General features: G+C 41.3%; 1 protein-coding gene across 3 annotated transcripts in view; it reads left to right on the top strand.

Annotated features, from left to right (window-relative positions):
- The window catches only part of ITGB8 (integrin subunit beta 8), a 113,967-nt gene that overhangs the window by 54,839 nt on the left and 39,280 nt on the right, over window positions 1-19,848 (top strand). For all 3 annotated transcript variants that reach the window (XM_069088744.1, XM_069088743.1, XM_069088745.1), the window contains exons 5-7: window positions 1,021-1,186; window positions 3,961-4,119; window positions 17,483-17,578. In XM_069088744.1, the coding sequence (XP_068944845.1) occupies window positions 1,021-1,186; window positions 3,961-4,119; window positions 17,483-17,578 (421 nt within the window). The remainder of the gene's footprint in view (window positions 1-1,020; window positions 1,187-3,960; window positions 4,120-17,482; window positions 17,579-19,848) is intronic.

The following is a 19,848-nucleotide window of genomic DNA, read 5'->3' as shown; positions in this document are numbered from 1 at the left end:
AATATACTGGGTATGTGTATGCACACATATCCATGCATGTGTACATATACATACATATGTACGTGTATTACTACATGAGTTGTGCACATAAACAGAAATATGATGGTATATACATATATAATCATAGATATGTTCTTCTTATTTCAATCATGTCCGACTCTTCATGACCCCATTTGGGATTTTCTTGGCAAAAATATTGGAGTGGTTTGCCATTTCTTCCTCCAGCTCATTTTACAGATGAGGAGACTGAGACAGACAGGGTTAAGCGATTTGCCCAGGGCCACACAGCTAGTAAGTGTCTGAAGCCAAATTTGAACTCAGGAAGATAAGTCTTCCTGACTCCAGGCCTGTCATGATGGATACATCATGGCCCACTGGTTTTGGCAGTCTAGTGATGCCTATGGACTCCTTCTTCGAATAATGTTTTTTAAATGAATCACTTTTAATGTAGGTTTGTAAAGGATAAAATTACATAAAATATCATTACCAAAATATATTTTTTAAAAAATTTACAGTCCCCAAGTTAAGAATGCCTGTTATAAATATTACACACACACACACACACACACACACACACACACACACACACACACACACACACACGCCAATCCTGACTTTCAAGCATAGATATCCTAACTCATGAAAACCCTGTCCTAGGACAAGCAGGGCCTGGGACCCTCCTCAATGGGGGAAGTAGCCATACCAAGGAAATCCTACACGCATTGGCAAAGAAACCTTTTCCAGGCTAGATGAAGTGGTTTTAATTGAATGATTAGCATTTGGCCCTGAGAAATTGTCACTGCTCTTATGACGTGCAGAGTTTCAATCTCTTTCTGTTTCCCCCATTGGATATTTATTTCTGAACTGCAAGATTCAACCATATTGTTTTCCATTCTCTTTCTCGTTTTTCCAAGGTAGGTTTTCTTTTTTTTCGCAATGTAGTCGATGGAATATTGGGGCTATCTCCCACTGAGTCCCTGCAGAGAAGAAACTGACCCCGTGCTTTGTCTCCTCGTGCAGCGATTACAATTTAGACTGCATGCCGCCCCATGGTTACATCCACGTGCTGTCTCTGACAGAAAATATCACAGCATTTGAACGAGCAGTGGACAGACAGAAAATCTCAGGGAATATCGATACGCCTGAAGGAGGTTTTGATGCCATGCTCCAGGCAGCTGTTTGCCAGGTAAAGGGATGTTTGAATAATCAGTGATGGCAGAATTCTCAAAGATCAAGTTGATTTTAGGATTCTTTTCTCATTCAGCCAAAAGGAGAAAGTATGAGTTTATAGTTAATAAGGTCTTGATAGACTCAAAGACTGGGTCAACTATAATCAAATGAAAATTAATTAGAATTCATTTGAGATCCAAAAATTACACTCAATACACTGAAAGAGACTTTTGCTATCAATTACCAGTTTATATATTCCCCTAAATAATGATTCAATACAAGCCTATTTACTGGTCTGCAGTGGGTAGAGAGCCAGGTCTTAAGTCAGGAAGCCCCCAACAGAAATGACTGACCAACAACAATAATAACAACCGATAGGTTCTTGGATTTCTTGCTGAAAGTGACATAAGAAGTCATTAAATCCAACCCCTTCCCTTTACGGATAAACAAACCAAGGCTTTGGGTGGTTATCCAAGGTCACATAGGCAGTAAGTAATAGGGCTGGGATTCAAGCCCAGATTCTCTGTCTCCTAATCTGGGCCCTTTGTTCTTCACCATTCTGAGAGCACAACCCCAAAAATATCCGTCACCAAGCCAGAGCAGGGCACATTGTCACCACCTGCACACAAAAAGTCCCTGTAAAGACTGGATTTAAACTCCTAAGTTTGCCCCCATGGGAGGCACCTTCTCCTTCCTACACATACAAAAATTCCCTGGGAGGAGTTGACTCAAACCTGTGACAGACATTTTGGAAGACACCTGTTGAGAGCCCGTAGCCCAGGGTTACCTCTTAGCCTTGAGACTCCTTTTAGCTCCTGGTGGAATCCCCGCCAAATTTACTTCTAGGTGTATCTTAGCCAATGGACCAGTAAGTAGCTGCCCTATTTGCAGGACCCTCTTTCAGCTGTCAGGTCGATTCACTTGCTGGGTGTCAGATGCCTCTTCGGGACTCCCCACAGGACTTGAGCATTGCAGCTTTGGCAGGCTCTGCTTCTGACCCCAGTTCCTAGACCTCTGATGCTCCTTCTGAACTTTTGAAGCTTACAAAGTCATACACTTGTCTCTGGATGTCCAGTAATCTAAGATGGGGAAAGACTAAAGACAGCAGAAATAGGTACCATGCACTCATGGACGCATGGCTGCCAGATGAGAAGTAAAGGCACAGCCGAAGTTGCCCTGCCCACCTGGCAGACCCAGCTAGTCTTCACTTGAAAGATGTCAGGGGGAGTTAAGAACAGAAAGATGCTAGGGAGGGATGTAGAGCTCCTTTTGTAATATAACTCAGTTCTGAGTCTCTCATTTACCCTTTTGAAACCAATTAGAGAACTCCTCACTACACAGCACCAGCCCCTTGGTCACTCATGGCCAGCAACTGGCTTTCCCAAGTTCACTTGTGGTTAGAAATCAGTGGGGAATATCGTTCATGCTCTGAGGACTGGTCGCATTGACTAACCCTCCTCATAGAGATCAATGAGGGAGTTCAGGCCACACATCACACAGGCAATAAATTATGGCAGTAGGGACAAAATCCTGCTCTTCTGAATCCTAATCCCATGGGCTCCCTTACCCTGTCTCTCCTGAGTAACTTGGTACTTTCTATTTGGGATAAAGGTTAAGTTGTTTAGGGAAGAGGGAAGAAAGGTGTTGGAAGAAGTAAGACAGAATGGACTGACTTTCTCTCTGGGGTACTTAACTCCTACATGGTCTCCTAAGGGCTTTGGCAGAGGTGGGACTTCTGGACTCCTCAGAAGTTCTTTATTACAAGGATTTAAGAAATATAGTTTGGTCTAAAGAGAGGAGAATCATGGAAATTCAGTTATGAGGGACCCTAAAAATCATTTAATCTACTTCATAACTGAAGAAAAATCTTTCTCTAACATTACCAACAAATAGTGCCTTCGCTTTTGCTTATTGGGTTTCACCCAGGTTTCAAGAACTTGGGGGTCCTAACTCATCCAGGTATTTTCTAACATCTTTCCAAGATGGTTGCCATAGGTTACCAAGTGTGACTTTTTAAGCGTCATTGAAAGTGACTCACCTTTACATAGTGCCTTACACTATTTAAACCACTCTCCTCACAGCAACACTGTGCTATTGGTTTTATAAATGTTATTGTCCCCATTTTACAGATGAGTATAATGAGATTCAAGAAATCAAATGAGCTAGTCATTCATGGCTATACAGTTGAAATATTAGAGCCAGAACTCAAGAATAGGGTTTGCAACTCTGCACTAGTAACAATCAATTATCAATAAGTATTTGTTAATTGCCTGCTCTGCATTAGGTTTTATGTTTGGTATTGGGGATACAAAGACAAAAACGAATATGACTTCCTGCTTTCAAGGTGTTTCTGCTCTACTGGTCTCCAGAGCCCATATGATATTAGAACCTCAGCCCTGATGGACATATGGGGTTGTATGTGGGGAGAGGATTAGGACCTCAGTCCCAATGGATGTGTATTTTGTTTTCATCTTCTGAAGTATTACTCAAAATACAGTCTCAAGTATGCATACCTTTTTTAAAGGAAATTTACATTATTAAAGAGAAGCCGGCCATTTTTCACCATGAAACCCAACTATTGAATTCATTATAAAATAAAAGAGATTTGAAAAGGAAATATAAAATAAAATATAAATGTTAGGATAAAGCACTGATGGCTTTTGATCCCATCACCCCCTCAGTAGTTCTTATGACCCAGCATCATTAATTAGGTAAATGCAAAGCTAAGTCCCATGGTGTAGATCCTAAGTGATTTCCTCAGCTCTGACTGCATGTTTGTTTTTACTTTAGAGTCATATTGGTTGGCGCAAGGAAGCTAAAAGGTTACTTCTTGTGATGACAGATCAGACTTCTCACCTTGCCCTTGATAGCAAACTTGCAGGGATCGTGGTGCCAAATGATGGAAAATGTCACCTAAAAAACAACGTCTACATTAAGTCCACAAGCATGGTAAGGGCCCATTCTTCCATGATTCATCTCTGCTCTTTGGCTGAAATTTCAAGCGTGGGTAGTTCAGCTGTTCTTCTACATGGAAGTGACCCAAACAGAGGATAGAGCCAGGAAACGTAATGAGATAGGACCTGAGGAGTAATGACTTCTCTTAATGGTGATTTGTAAAATATAGAGTCAAGTATCTTAAGGAATCATTAGTAGCTGACTCATGCATGTAATGATAAGCGGGGTATAATTTATATGATGGATCTCTCGCATTTGTTAAAAGAGAAAGGAATCAGCCTTTATGTAAATAAATCAGGGCTGTTTGGGAAGGTCTCTTCTTCTCCAGTGACATCTGCTGCTTGGCCAAGCATTGGAAAGTCAACACTGAGGCCAATGCATTCCCATGTCCAGTAGAATAGGAAGGGTTTTAGTGGGGAGACTTATTATCTGAACACTCTGTACCCTTACCTCCCTGCCCCTATGGGAGATACTTTGAAATTAAGAGGTGTTACGTATTTGAATTAGCTCTTGAGTTCAGAGCAAGGTATGAATCACAGAGACTCCTGTGAATCATATCTCTGGGTACAAACTACGGAGTATCAGTCATTTCTAGCACAGACTAATTCTAGGTATAGAAAATGTGCAAAGTTCATAGCTTTGACATCTTTGTAATGAGTGTTTCACAAGAATGTGTTAGAATCTTAGTGCTGACACCAGAATTAGTGTTATGCAGGAATGCCTTTGATTCTGATCATTGCCCCCCCCCCGAATTTTCCTGTCTTCTGGTTTATTCCCTATTCAGTCAACTGACCTGACCAGTAAGTTTGGATGATTTTGACGGGAAGAAAAAAATTAATTTTCACATACATTCTTTCTGAAATTAATTCGTTGTTTATTTGCAAATTTTATTTGAACATTTGCAGAATAAAAATCACACTTGGAGTTTCAGAGTAAGATCAGCCTTTAGGAGACATCTGAGGGTATCTTCCCCTTGATTTTTCCACAGGGTGCACATGTCTTAGACCAACCCACCCACTTCAAATAGTGTCACTTTCTTATCTACCAGTATCTTTTCTCTATTTTCTTTATTATAAGCCAGCCCTTCAGCCAATCAAAGATTTATTAGACACCTGCTATGTCCAGGCATTTTTATTCCAAGTGTTAGAGATACAAAGACAAACAGAGACGCTCCCTGCCCTCAATGAGCTTGTGTTCCATCTGGGGGGACACACTGGATGTCATTTCTTGATGAAGGCTTTTCTTGCCCCAGACAATTTAACTCTGACCTTTGTTGTATTTAATCCAAAGCAAATGTTCCATTCCTCTGTGGAGGCTTTGATGATGTCACTGAACTCATCCCTTTATCTGACCTATATTTATGTCAGGTTAATGTTATATTATCATAGTTTTAAAGCTAAAATGCATTGTCGAGTAGCAGTACAGCACTGGTCCTTGAATCTGAATTGAAGAATTGGGTTTAAACCTTGTCTTAGAAACTGACTGTGTGTCTCTGGACAACTCTGGGCCTCAGTTTCTTCATCTGTAAAATGGGGCAATTGGGCTAGATAACCTCAAAAGTCCCTTCCCACTCTAGCTCTATGCTCTAGGTGAATGCCCTCATTTTACAGATGAGGAAACTGAGACCCAGGAAAATCAGTGGCTTGTCTACTGTCAGAAATGCCATCCAACCCAAGTCCTCTAATTCCCAAATCATTACTCTTCTGACTGCAGTTTCCCTAGGTAAAGTAGAAATGTTCAACACCTTAAGAGTTCATTCATTCAACAGATAATTATTAGGCACCTATTTGTGTGTTGGGGACTCACCTAAGAATACAATAAAACCTCTGGCCTTTTGCAAGGGTGGTGTGAAGGCATTTATCTCAGTGGCCAGAGAGAGCAAAAGGGAACCCTCAGAAGGGCTGGGGGAGGGGGTCTCCACCTACATTTGAAATCTGCCGTCTAAGGGCATCTGGGAAGATTTCAGGTTCCTCAGCTTTTCACCACAGTCACGATCCTTACTATGACACGGAACGTCTTGTATATTCTGATAGCGTCTCCAGCTCCTTAAGAGACTCGTCTTTCAGATGCTATTGATGTGAGAAGTAAACTGCAATATTTAGTAACCTTAATTCTGTCAGCCTCAACAAGGATTTATTAAGCAATATGCAAGGCATTATTCAAAACTTCAAAGAGAGAAAAAGGCAAAAGAGAGGCCCCACTCACAAAGAAGTGAATTGTTTGGAGTGAAGGAGCTCTGGCACCTGCTTTAAAAATCCATTATTCCTAATCTGTTTTTAAAGGACTCCCTTGACTAGGCAGCTCAAGCACCTCCAAAAATGTTCTGAATCCTTAGCAGGTGAACCCTTTTTCCTACTTAAGATATGTTTTTCCATGGTCCAGCACCCCACAGTGAATAAATTAATGCCAACTAGCATTAAGTCCCTCCCATGTGCCAGGGACTGTGCTGTGAGTCCTAGGATATAGAGAAAGGTAAAAAAGATGGTCCCTGTCCTCCAGAAGCTCACAGTCTGATGGGGGCAGGGAGACAATCTGCAACTAATCATTTTGGAACAAGCTATCAGGCAAAATCGATTGGAGTTCCTGACCAGAGGGAAGGCACCGGCCTTGAAGGGGACTGCAGAATGTGGGATGATGGGGGAGATGTGAAGGAAGCCAGACACATGTTTACCTTGAGAAAAGCTTAACTCAGGATTTTCTTGGAGATCCTTGATAGCCTCAATTTAAGATGAGCTCCATCCAGTCCATTTCAATTAAAAAGACATTTCTTTAAGGCTTATGCATAGGATGCTAAGCTAGGCAGCATCCCTTGCTCTTCAGCAACACATTAATTTTAAGATGAATAAAAAGGTAAGAAGAAGAATCATATATTTTTATTTCTGTTCACTTGAACAATCACATATGACACATTTACCATGGACAAGGCACCGGCCTGGGCACTGGGGGCACAAAAACAAAAATGGGGAATGGCGGCCATTGTCCAAGAACTTGCATCTTTTGGTAGAAATTCCAGGAGCCCCCAGAGAATCAAATGCCAAGTATATACAGATTTGTTTGGCTGGATTTTGAGAGAAAGGGGACAAAAGGAGAGGACACTGGGGGTGGGGTGGGGAGGAAAGGTCTTCTGTGGGAGGGGGCATCTGAACTTTGCTTAGAAGGAGGCTAGAGATTCTACAAGGGCAGAAGTGAGGATGGAGTGCATTGCAGACATGGGCGACTGCTCAGGAAGGGCCTGGGAGCTGGAGATAAGATTCTTATGTGGGGAATAACTGGTGGTTTAGTTAGATTGGAATGAAGATGGTGATGTGAAGTCAGGCCAGCCATGAAGGTCAGTCAGACTGTGAATGGCCTTCAACGCCAGGCTGAGGATTTTCTATTCTATTCTCAAGCCATTGAGCAGGATGGCCCTAAGTCTAAATATCCAAATTCCTTAGAATTGGATGGCATCTGAATGGGTAACCTCAGTCTTCCTTAATTGAAGTTTCATTATTTTTGAGGGTAAGACTTTCATCCATGTAAATAGTAGAGACTGATTTCTGCCACATACACATCCATGCATATGCTTGCACGTGTGTAAACACACGCACACAGCCATTCCTTCCAAATTGATAGACTCTCGGCTTCCATAGGCAGCCTTCAACAAAAGAAGAATGCTGTGTTTTTCTTCTTAAGGACAATTTCAGACTGATCTCTCTGGATGTTTGCATTCCTATTGGAGGAAGAAATAAGCCAGAGGAGCTGGTTTACACAAATTGAAAAGCCAAAGCTGATTACTCCATGCAGCACAGTTTACAAATAAGAAACCACTATTTATATGTGTATATATACGTTTGGTAAGAACACAAATAAAATCTTCCATTATCGAGAAACCTGAATTTGTTCTCCCTTCTGCTAACCCTGAGGATGACCACTTTTTGAGCTGCTTTTTAGAGCTCTTGTATTTTCTTTTTTTGGCTCTTCGTATTGTTTTCCACTACTCACTTGCCAGCTTCCTTAAAGAAGCCTGATCTGAGGTGTTTGCATCTGGCTAGCAGGCCATAATAACAGAGCTGGGATTTGAACCCAAGTCTCCTGACCCCAAATCCAAGTTTCTTCCCATCCTAACAAACTAACCTCACCTTTGGTGAAGGCAATGGAATTTCAGGGCTTGGAACTCGGCTTCCCCTGATCCAGCCCCAACATCCCTCCTTCACTCACGTTGGAACCTTTGCCTCCAGACCCAAGCCTGTCCTCCCACCCCATCTCACCCCTCACTCTTCACCCTGCTTTGTAGAAACACCTCTGCTATTGATCACATTGTTAATACAGGCAGGAAGGCTGCAGGAGCCAATGACAGCAATAGGAGTGACTGAGCTTAATGGCACAAGGAAGGGTAGAACTAAATAGAGCCATTTATTCCTAAGTGTTTATTGAGTGTGTTATATGTACTGGGGACTAGAGATACAAAAACAAAGAAGAAGGAGGAAAGAAAGAAGAAAAGAAGGATTTATCAAGCACTGACTATAAAGCAGGCTCTGTGATAAGGGTTACTACCCTTAGAAAGAATGTATATTCTATTGGGGGAAGCCCCATGAACACATATCAACAGAGATAGAGAAAATACCATAACTCCACTTAAAGCGAATCCACTCTGAAGTCAGCCATCATTCTAGAACTTCAAAGAATCTCTTTCCTTTTCTGGGAAGTAAAATTAACTGCAAATTAATATTAAGAAAGAAAGAAGGGGTGGCTAGGTGGCTCAGTGAATAGAGCACTGGCCCTGGAGTCAGGAGGACCTGAGTTCAAATGTGACCTCAAGACACTTAACACAAAAAACTAGCCATATGACCTTGGGCAAGTCACTTAACCCCAATTTCCTACCCTCCCCCCTCCAAAAAGCCAAAAAAGAAAAAAACAGCACCAACCAGAGGAACTCTCCCCACCCCCACCCTCCACCGTCAGACACAATCAATGACATTACCGGAGTAGTCTAATGAATCTCTCCTTGCCCACACCCATTTCCCAACAGAAACAGATATATTTCCAAGATGTGATAACTGACTCATAATTACAGCAAGGCACCACAGGAAACATTTCAAACTCAGTGTCATTGAATTCAAAGTGGTAACCAAAAAAAAAAGGTGTTTTGGAATCTAAGGCAGATATCTGTCTAAATGGACCCTTGAAAGGAGACACAAAGCTCGGTACAGAGAGAGACGAGAACCCTGGATTTACATTCAAATTTGGCTTGGAATGTCACCCAGGTGATTCTGGATAAGTCTCATCACCAATCTCAGCCTCAGTTTCCTTATATGTCATTGTCCTCAATGGCCTCTAAGGGCTTTTGCAGCCCTAAAACTATGACCAGTAAGAGGAGCAGATTCTGCCCTGGGCTGCGAGAAAGAAGAGGAGGCCAAGACAGCCTTGGAAGAAAGCCTAGGAGATGGCCAGGGTGTCCAGACACACTATGTCTGTCTCTGTGCAGAAGCTGTCTTGCTGGAAGTTGTCTCCTCAATTAGCACCTGAGTTCCACGGGGCAAGGACCATGTTTTTGCCTTCTTTGTGTTCTCAGCACTTTACATAGAGCCTGACACATAGTAGGTACTTAATAAATGCACGTTTATTGACTGACTCCCCAAGATGAATTAGCAGTCTGGTGAGCCCATTTGCTAATCTGAAATAAAAGTAACCTGGGCTTTACAAAATCCTTAAGCAGGTTTCTCTTTTAGTCTGTATTACAAGCCCTGGTGACTACACAGGTACCCATCTCTGCCATCTTCACCTAATTTCTGTTCGAGGTATGGCACACCCGATTTCCAGGAAGGAGTCATTTGGGCTGGTACAGTGGGACCCAGTCCATTTCAAGGTCATGCTTGACACAATCTCCCCAGATCCAAGTAGCTTGGAGGCAGAAACTCTCAAGTTCTATCTTTCTTTCTTTGTGCTGAGTCTGGGTGAGGCTGCCACTGGGCCAGGCTCCAGGGAAACAAAGCAGACTCTGCCCTCAAGGAGCTTCCCAGCACACCTCGTGACCAACATTGGCTAACGAGCCTTAATTTTCAAAGGATTTTTGTCCCAAATTATTCTTCCAGTCTCAAAAGCAAATTAACTCGCATGCAATTTGAAAATTTAAACATTTTAAAGGAATTTCAGTCCTTGGCTGTGTGCTCCAGGATCTTGCAAAATAATCCTGCTTCTGACCCTGGTTGGATGACTATGAGTCAATGACCTCACTCTCTGAACCTCAGTTTCCCCATCTACAATTGGAAATAATGATTCACTTTCTGCTGCTGCGAAGCTGCAAGGAGATTTCACCTTTGCATTTGCTTTGGGTTCCTATCTGTGATTTCAGATGAAGAGGCAATTCCCAGTGAGGAAATCTATCCCATGATTGCAAGTTAGCATCTTCTCTTTATCTTAAAACCCTAGAACATTGTCTGGACCACACAGCTGTTTGATGATTCAGGATGATGGAGCAAGGGTGAGCTCAGGTCTTCCTGACTCCCAGGCCAGCTCGAGGGCATCCACCAAGCCTAGCTACTTCTCTGTACAATGTACACATCAAAGTGCTACATGAATATCAGCTGTTATTGTTAACATCATTATTATGGCCATCCTGGCCTGGAATCTTGTGAAAAGGATTGAGAATTGCCACTCCTAATATGCCACCTGGCTGCAAGTGACTGAAGTTTGAAAGATCAAAGATTTAGAGCTTAACAGACCATAGAGATTAGAAAGTCTAATCATGTCATTTGTGCAGGTGAAGAAAGAGAACCTTAAAGAGTTTAAGTGACTTGCCCAAGGTCACACAGTTATTTGAATCCACACAAATTAGTCACTACAGTGTGGTTAAGTAAAAAGTTAGGATGAGAATCCCAGCTCTTTTTATTTATTATTTTTGTTTTGTTTAAATTCCAACTAAGCTATGTGTGTTTGCTACTACTTAGGAAGAGCTAGATAGAATCACTTTGGAGTAGTAGCACCTTCTTTGGACTCAAACAATTACAAAGCCAGGTCAGTAAGAGGAGGGAAGAAGGAGAATCCTGGTTAACTGAAAGCCTTGACTGCATAGAAGTGTCAAAATTCAAGCCTTGTGCCTTTTCTTTTACCTCTTCTACCTCTTCGTATTCTTTTTAGAAACCTCATATAACCTATTAAGGTTATAACCTTATAAATAACCTAATTAAGCTCCTTAGTCCATGAAATTTCAGCCTCTGGACTAGACTATGAATTCCAAGAAGATATTTGAGTGATTTCAATGAAGTCAGCTCAGTCTGAAGGATGCACAAGTCAGCACAGAGTAACAGGCACAGTGTTAGACTCTGGCTCAGGGAGACATGGGTTCAAACCTTTCCTCTGACACTTGCCATATGGACATGCATAAGTTCCTTGACCCCACTAAGCCTCACTTTCCTTATCTATAAAATAGAATAATACTATCAGAAGCACTTGTTTCATAAAACTGTTGAATAGCTCCAGAGAAACAGTCCTTCTCCAATGTTAGAATGACCTACACATGTCAATTATTTCTCAGAAAGTCAGCCAGGTAATGCATGCAGCTATGACTCCTTGATTTGAATAACAAGAAACAAGGGTGGAGGAGAAAAGAAAGGAAAGTTCCCCAATAATATTGATAGTGGGCTAAGTTCAGAGTAATTATAATTATATTATATTATTGTATAATAACTATACTGAGTAGTTGGTCATGGTTACCTGTAAGAACCTTTTCAACTCTCAATCTATGGTAAATGAGAAAAATGGGTCCATGAGCTTGGCAGGAAAAAATTCAGTTACCTAGAATACTGAAGGAATGGGATGCTCCACTGAGCTGAGTTTTCTGCCTAAACTCGTTATTAACCAGAATAACTTTTCATTTCAAACCTTGTTGAATAATCTTGCTAAATCATTAGTCTATTTTCCTAATTTAAGAAATGGAATATAACTTTGCTTAGTGTTCAAGGATCTCCTTCTGCCTCGGGGCCACCATTCAGATAATCAGTCATCATCAGATATCATGACTGATTAAATGATTATAGGAGACTCATTCATTCTTTCAAAAGCATTTACAAAATAGCATGAAATGTGTTTTGCAAACCTGAAAATTGCATATAAATAAGGAAGTTATTATTATTTTCATTATTACTACAATTACTGTAAGCTAGGCACTGACCAAAACTGTCTCTGCCCTCTGGAAATTCACATTCTACTTAGGCAGTAGTGGGATACGACAAATACCAGATTGGTATAATGCAAGGGCTAGGCAGTTATTGGGGCATAGGAAATAACCAAGGTTTTATAGGGAAATGTAAGGAAGCAAAGAATCCTTCCAGTCTGGGGGAACCAAGAAAGACTTAATAAAGCAAGAGGCACTAAAGCTGAGACTTTAATAGAAGACTCTCACACATGCTGATATTGAATAACCTTGATCTCATGAATGTACCTACCTCAGTGGCAGTTGTGTCCATATCAATGGAATCAAGGAACTACCACCACTGTATCCAAGTCAGAGCCAGGCTCACCAAGAAGCCTGCTTTAGGGTAATCATATAGTTATGTTGTGCCTTTAACCTGACCAAATTGAGGGGAAATGATCCAAATTGAAATTGAGAAGCAGAAAGTAGTGACAAGAACTGTGGGCTGGGAGTCATGACTATGTTCAAGTCCAAAACCTGCCACCAGCTAGAGTGTATGACCTTGGGAAATGTATTTAAACTTTGAGTCTCAGTTTTGTCACTGGTAAAACAAAGGGCATGCTCTCAATGGTTCCTTTCAGTTCTAAAATTCTGTTTTTGCATAGCTGCCTTATTTCCTTACTGAGCATCTATAGAGATGATCTGTCTAAATTAGTGAGTTATAAAATTCACTAGGTTGCCTTCCAGGTTACTTGACCTTGAATTAGCTCCTTTCCACTACCCTTTGTGCTTTTAGACCTCAAATAAATACAAAATCAATGCAAATCTGCAAAAATATATAACGATTGCTGGATTCTACATGCAGCTGCTTCCTCCATCTTCACTCACATCACTGCTCTTCTATCTCAGGATATCATCCCTGTCTTCATCCTTACTGGTGTCCCTGCCAAGGCTCTCATCTCTATAACCCATCCTTCACATAGCTTCCAAATTAAAATCTTCCTAATGCATATATCTGTGAATTCTTCCACCTGCTGAGGAATTTTCAGTGACTCCCTATTGCCCATATGATAAAATCGAATCTCCTTATCCTCAAAGGAAAAGTCTTCCCAATCCATTCCCAATCTACCTTTCCAGAACTGATCTATATAAATTACCCTTCTTCAAGCAGTCATGGGTTTCTGCTGAACAGAGCCACTAACTGTCCTCTAATCTTGCTTTGTTTTCTCCAGTGTCCACGCATTTATTCAGATTTGGAATCCATTCTCTCCATGTCTTCCTGTTAATATCCTTCTACTTCCTTATTAAAACCTTCTCTAGTCCCCTGAGGGAGAGTGAACTCCCTGCCTCATTACTTTATATTATTTTATCCTTATCAAATTGTTCCTTGTGTTCTGCTATTCATACACATTTCTCATCACTCCTACCATTCTGTAAACTCCTCAAAATGTGGGACCATTTTATCCCAACAGTCCCAATGCCTCCCTATTGCACAATAACAGACACAGCACAGGTGCCGCCTCCTGTTCAAGGTGTTTCTTGATACCTCCAGTTGTCATGGTTCTCTCCTTCTTGAAGCCTCTTGGCTCCCCACCCCCAGCATGTGATAGGGACTGAGTAAATGTCTGGTGGATTGTATTGACTGAATAGAAACCATGTCACCTCCCTTGAAAGCAACCAACAAGGTTTATTACTTTAGTCAAAAACGCCTTTATTGACTGTGCCAAGAAGTGACAGTTTCTTCTTCAGAGAAAAGTCTAAAATCATGTTGTTTTATTATAGAACATAGAAAAATTGATGTAAACTAATGGTTCTGGTTGGTTAAAGTTGATTTTCTAATGTTACAGTGGCATTTACTTTTTTTCAAACTTTTAAACCTGGTTTTTGGTGCTACCTATTACAAATTTAGTTTCTGAATCTCTCTTTATCAAAATATATGCTGCTTTCTTTCCCTATTTCTCCCATCTACCATGGTGTGCCAGGTATGAAGATCCTGTCCTTCCTCCCTTCTCAGCTATCTCTGTGTCCGACGTTGCTCCCTATGAATCATCCCTTCTCAGACTTTTATGAGTTACTTCCCACAGGTCTCTGAGAAAGTGTAAGTGAAGAAGAGAAATATCAGGGGAGTCAGTCTCTTTACCCTTAAGTAATTAGCAACTGTCTTAGCCCATCCCTTTCACTCCTCCCTGTTGCCCCTGAAAAACCTATTATCACTTGTAATTATTTTGCAAGTTTAGAAAAACAGTCTGTAGTAGGTTAGCTTGAGGGGGAGTCTGCATAGAGAGAGTAGTGATGTCACTTGACCTGGACAGCTAGTCAAGAGGGAGGATTTTCTCTTGGCTAGTGAAAGAGGAGAGGGAAAAGATAAAAGCTGGTAATGATAGTAGGCTGCATGAAGAAGAAGGGGGCTTCTGTCACGGCAATTCATCTACCATTTGGTTGTCAACAGTGGCTTACTGAAACATCTGTTCTAAGTTTGTAATGAAAGAGAAAAATCTCTCACAATATACTTGGAATTTTCTATTAAAACATTTCATCCACTCCCACCCTCCCCTCAGGGGTTCAGGGGATCTGTCTTGCCAAGTTTGGAAACTCAACTGAACCTCTCTTTGTAATCTGCTGACCAGACAAGTGCTTTTCAAGATGGAGTTTATGCATCTTTGGTAAATATGATTTCCTGTTTGTAGGGGCAGGGGAAGACGGAGCATTAATAAGCCCCAGAAGGCTGCTTAAACTGCGCATACCTCTTTCAAAACCAATGTTATGATGAGTTAAGTGTAAACAAGTTAGAAACATATGGACTAAATTTCCCTTAAAATTCATATGAGTTTAAAAATTAAGAGTTTGGCGTGGGGGGGGCATGGTTGGCAAAATGTGTTCCAATTTCGCACACCAAACATTCAATAAATAGCTGTAATCTTTACAAAATCCAGAATGCACCAGATTTATCCAACCTTATGTGTGTTGCTCATTAAGTAACTTTGACGTCTTCATTCACCATCCATTCCATTCGGTGCAAGAATTAAAGATGTGTCTAAGCAGCTACTTAATTGGCATGAAACAGCTATTTAGGTTTGCAATTTCCAATTCTTTCTTTCTAGAGGAGCCAACTTTGCCAATAAAATTGGCTCCATGGCCAGTTTTCAGTAGGCAATGGCTGGGACAGGTGATGTTCCATGAACCTCTTCTTATGAACATTTGTTTTCCACCATTTAAAATTGCCCCCCTTGCCCAAAGCAAAAAAGATATTTGTTTGTTTCTTCCATAGCTGTTTGTTGGGTGGAAGCAGGAGACAAGTATCATATTTGTCCACGTAACCAGCAAACACAGTTGAATTGGTTTGTTTTTTTATATATGTGTATGGAGAAGCAGGCTGGGGTAGTGGATAGAAAGCTAACCTGGACGTTAGGAAGATTGGGAAGATCAGGCAGTTCAATCCTTGCCTTTGACTCAATAACTGTATGACCCTAGGCAAGTCTTATGATTTTTCAGCATTGCAGGCAACTCTTTAAGACTAAGCTGCAAAGAAGGTACCAACCTGCATTGGCAAAGAGAGATCCCACACCATGCATTCCCTACACCCATTTGTCGCAGGATAAATGGCACTTTCTATGAGAGCCACAGATATATCAACTGTAAGGGAAAATTTTCAGTTTAATATTTTCAACAAATGTATTTATCCTGAAAGGACTGACTGAAATTGGATTTGATTTTGAATCATATTAATGACAAATATCTCAATCACAAGATTAGCCGGGCTCATGACAACTCGGGCAAAAAAGCAGAAGCATTCACTTTGTGCTTACCCCTCTACATGAAAGGTTTCTGCTACACTGTTGCATGTGTGGGCAGGTGGGCAGGACTATGTGATCAGAGGAGGGCACGACCATGTGATCAGAGTCCCAGCTGGACAGTAAGAGGATGGGGAAATTCAATTTAATTCAACAAACACACATGAAATACCTCTTACCTATTGAAAGAATTTTGGATTTGGTGGCAGAAAACCTGGGTATATGTGTCTCAGTTCCTTGGTTTGATAGCTAGGTAACCTTTGGCATATCACATCACCTCCCTCTGTCTCAGTTCCCCAAACTTAAAAAAATGAGTTGTGAGCAAATTGCCTTGTAAACTATAATCCTCTTAGTAGGCAGGGGCTATGCTGATGCACATTTCCAGTTCAGCATATTTCATTGGTGTGAGTTCCCCCTGTAATGGTGCTGGTTAAAATCTTTCATTGCTTTCACTGTGATTTCTGTCCAAGTCTTTCTGTAAATCCTTATTGGACCCTTGCCTACTTAAGGACATTCTCAGGTGGTTTTTTTTGGGGGGGGAGGCTTTGAATCACTAAAATTTTGATTCTTCAGAATTCATAAGTCTTTTGTTATGGATAAAGTCATATAATAGCCCTAGGAAAATACCAATGCTAAAAAGCAGGGTCTTTGTGCCAGAGAGCATGTTGGAATCACTGAAACCACTGCATAACTTCCAAAATGCAACCCAGTCTTATCTCCTGTTCCTATTAAATCCTGATATCATTTATTCAAGAGAGAGATACTATGAGAATAACTTAGTGTGTGGGCTAACAGGACAAGTGAGGGTTAAACCCAGGCAATAGGCATTTTCATTCACTTGTTTGTCCCTTCCGATGGCTATGCTCGATCTCTTTCCAATGACCAGAAATTTCATGAAAGAACTCCTGGGGGATGTCCCAAAGAATGAGCAGGTCAGCACAAAATTATGCACAAACAAAAATATCTGGAGAATTCTGTTATGGACGTGGAAGCAGCCTTATCTTTGGATTCTGTGCAGGACATTCTCTGCAACACTGATGATCACCCAAAGGGCACGATCCTCATGTCTGATACCTCACTGGATGTCGCTACTCAGTCGCTCATTGTTGGATTGAGTTCTCTCTCTCTTTTTTTTTTTTTTAAGGAAGGGCTTACTTTCTGAGTCAGTTTTAGGGCAGATCAATATAGTGAAAAACATACTGGCTTTGGATTCAAATGACCTGGGCTCTGGTGTCACCTCTGACACCTGGGCAAGTATCCCTGTCAACACAGGCAAATTTCTTAGTTTCTTTGACTACAAAATAAGGAGATCAAACTAAATAGAACTGAAGTCCTTTCCAGCACCAACTCTAGAGTGCCCTTTCTTTTTGTTTTGTTTTGTTGTCATTTTTAATATAACCCTATGGACCTGGAGCCTGTCCTCAAAATGTCACTTCTATTCCCTTTTGTCTTACAGGAACATCCCTCACTGGGGCAACTTGCAGAAAAATTAATAGACAACAATATTAATGTTATTTTTGCAGTCCAAGGAAAACAGTTTCATTGGTACAAGGTAGGCTAATTCTGAAATGTTTTTGCTTTTGAAGTTTTATTCATGTGCCAAAAGGACTGATGAGGGGCATTTCTGAAGTGAAGAATTTTTTTGGAACCACAAATGAGAATCTGTGCATAGTTAGTTCCATGTTTGACCCTACTCAAGTCCTTTGCCATATTTCCTAGGGTATGGCATGAAAAGAGCATATTGAGACAGACTGGGGTTGGATGATTTCTCCACATTCCCCTCTTCATCATCATCCATAAATTCAATACAATAGCCCCGGAATTGCAGATTTTGAGCTGGAAGGGAAGTTAGAGGCCATCTAGTCCAACACTCTCCTGTTACAACTGAGGAAATGGAGCCCCAGAGAAGTGACATGACTTGTTGAAGGTCCCATAGGTATTAAGTGGCAGAGTCAAGATTTAAACGCAGTTCTTCAGATTCTATATTCTGCACTCTTAATATGGCACTCTTCTGGCTTTCAAGTCATCAAGGGACAGATTCCAAAGGGAGTTCACTACTGAGAAGAATTTTGTGAGCTGGATGACCATTGGTTTCATGCTTCACCTTTTAAGTTTTCATGCACAGTCTTTGTCATAGGTCTAGACCATGTGATCTGAGTCTACACTAGACAGGGAGTTAACTCTAAGGATATAGACTAGACCTAGGTAATCTAAAATCTCTCCAGGTCAATTCTGTCCACTCCAGTAAGTACAGCTCACTTTTAGGAACATGGGGTTTGGGGAGGATCCTGAACCAAGCCAAGATTCACCAGGAACAAGCCCTAAATTAATTCTCCCTTCCCAAGATTCTTTGACTAAAGGATGACCTAAAATCATTTGGGACACCCTGAGGAAAGTATGTACTAGTTTGTGTAGCCCAGATAGAGCACAGACTGAACTGTTCTTCAGAGGTTTGAATGAGAATGACAAAGTGAAAAGAGCCTTTCAGAAAAGCTGAGTTCAAAACTGGGCTCTCTTATTAGTACGACTATTACCTTAGCCTAACTCACAAAATCTTTCCATGCCACTAATGTTCATTTCTAAGTTGAAAAAGAATTGGCGTATAGGATCTCTGATGTACTTTTCTCTCCAGTTCTCAATGCTCTCTTTCAGCTTTTTTTCTTGTACTCCCTTGAGGACAAAGTATGCATCTTTTTTGTTTTATTATTATTTTTTTTGCTTTTTGGAGGGGCAGTTGGGGTGGTGACTTGTCCAAAGTCACATGGCTACTTAAGTGTTAAGTATCTGAGACCAGATTTGAACTCAGGTCCTCCAGACTCCAGGGCCAGTGCTCTATTCACTGCACTATTTAGCTGCCCCCAAAGTATCCGTCTTTATCAGAGTAGTGCAAATAGTAAAAAGCTTAGCGACAAAGAATGAGTTATCCAGGGTGTTCGGGGGAAGAAGGCATCAGGGCACAAAGCATGATCTAGAAACCCCCCAAAATCCGCCTTCCTCCCTCAGCACCTTGCTGCCATTGCCACTCCAGCTACAGGTCAACAATAAGCCTATCCTCCCTGACCTCAGTAGTTTCTGATGCCATTTCCCCATACACTCTCTAAAAATTTCTACCTTCCATGATATTTTACTTCTTAGAACCTGGGGCCTGGGACCAGGAGTCTACTAGTCCTGTAGAAACTACTGGGACAGAGTCACTGGGTCAGGGGGTCAAAAAGGACTCCCTCCCTCACTGATCACTACATTTGTGAAAAGTGTCAAATTAACTTTCACTTTACCTCTCTGGGAATCTAGAGGCCACCTGGTCCAAACTCTTTATTTTGTAGTTGGGAAAACTGAGGCCCAGAGCAAATCAATGCTACCAATAGGCAGATCTCAAAGGTATGGCAAGGGTACAGTCTAGTTTTGGAATGTATTTTGCTTTCTAACCTGGGACTAGATGAGTTGACCTGGGAAAAGATGACCATGTCTCTGCAGATCTGATGGCTTCATCTCTCTGCATAGAGGAGCAATGAATCTCCCATATAGGCACCCTGTAGCCCACCACTTCAACCAAAGTTTCGCCAGTAATCGTTATTGCCTTCCCTACCCTGCCTTCCTCCTTCCTTATTGGAGAAAAATTCATCGTAGAACAAGACAAAGCTGGAAGAGAGCTTCATAGCCATCAAGTCTAATCACTCATTTTATAGAGGCGGAAACTGGGGTTCAGAGTTAAGTGATTAATTTGCCCAGTCTTTATCAGAGACTGATAGTGGTATCAGATAGTAGAATTGGAGACTACAGCCAGTATTTGTATTTGAGGCAGTATTTGAACTCAGGTCTGCC

This window comes from Petaurus breviceps, unplaced genomic scaffold (genome assembly GCF_028583685.1).
Source record: "Petaurus breviceps papuanus isolate PSGF00001 unplaced genomic scaffold, PetGlider_PUasm1.0 185, whole genome shotgun sequence".
Lineage (NCBI taxonomy): Eukaryota > Metazoa > Chordata > Mammalia > Diprotodontia > Petauridae > Petaurus > Petaurus breviceps.
The sequence above is the reverse complement of the archived record's forward strand: the minus strand, read 5'-3'. Positions and strand labels throughout refer to the sequence as shown.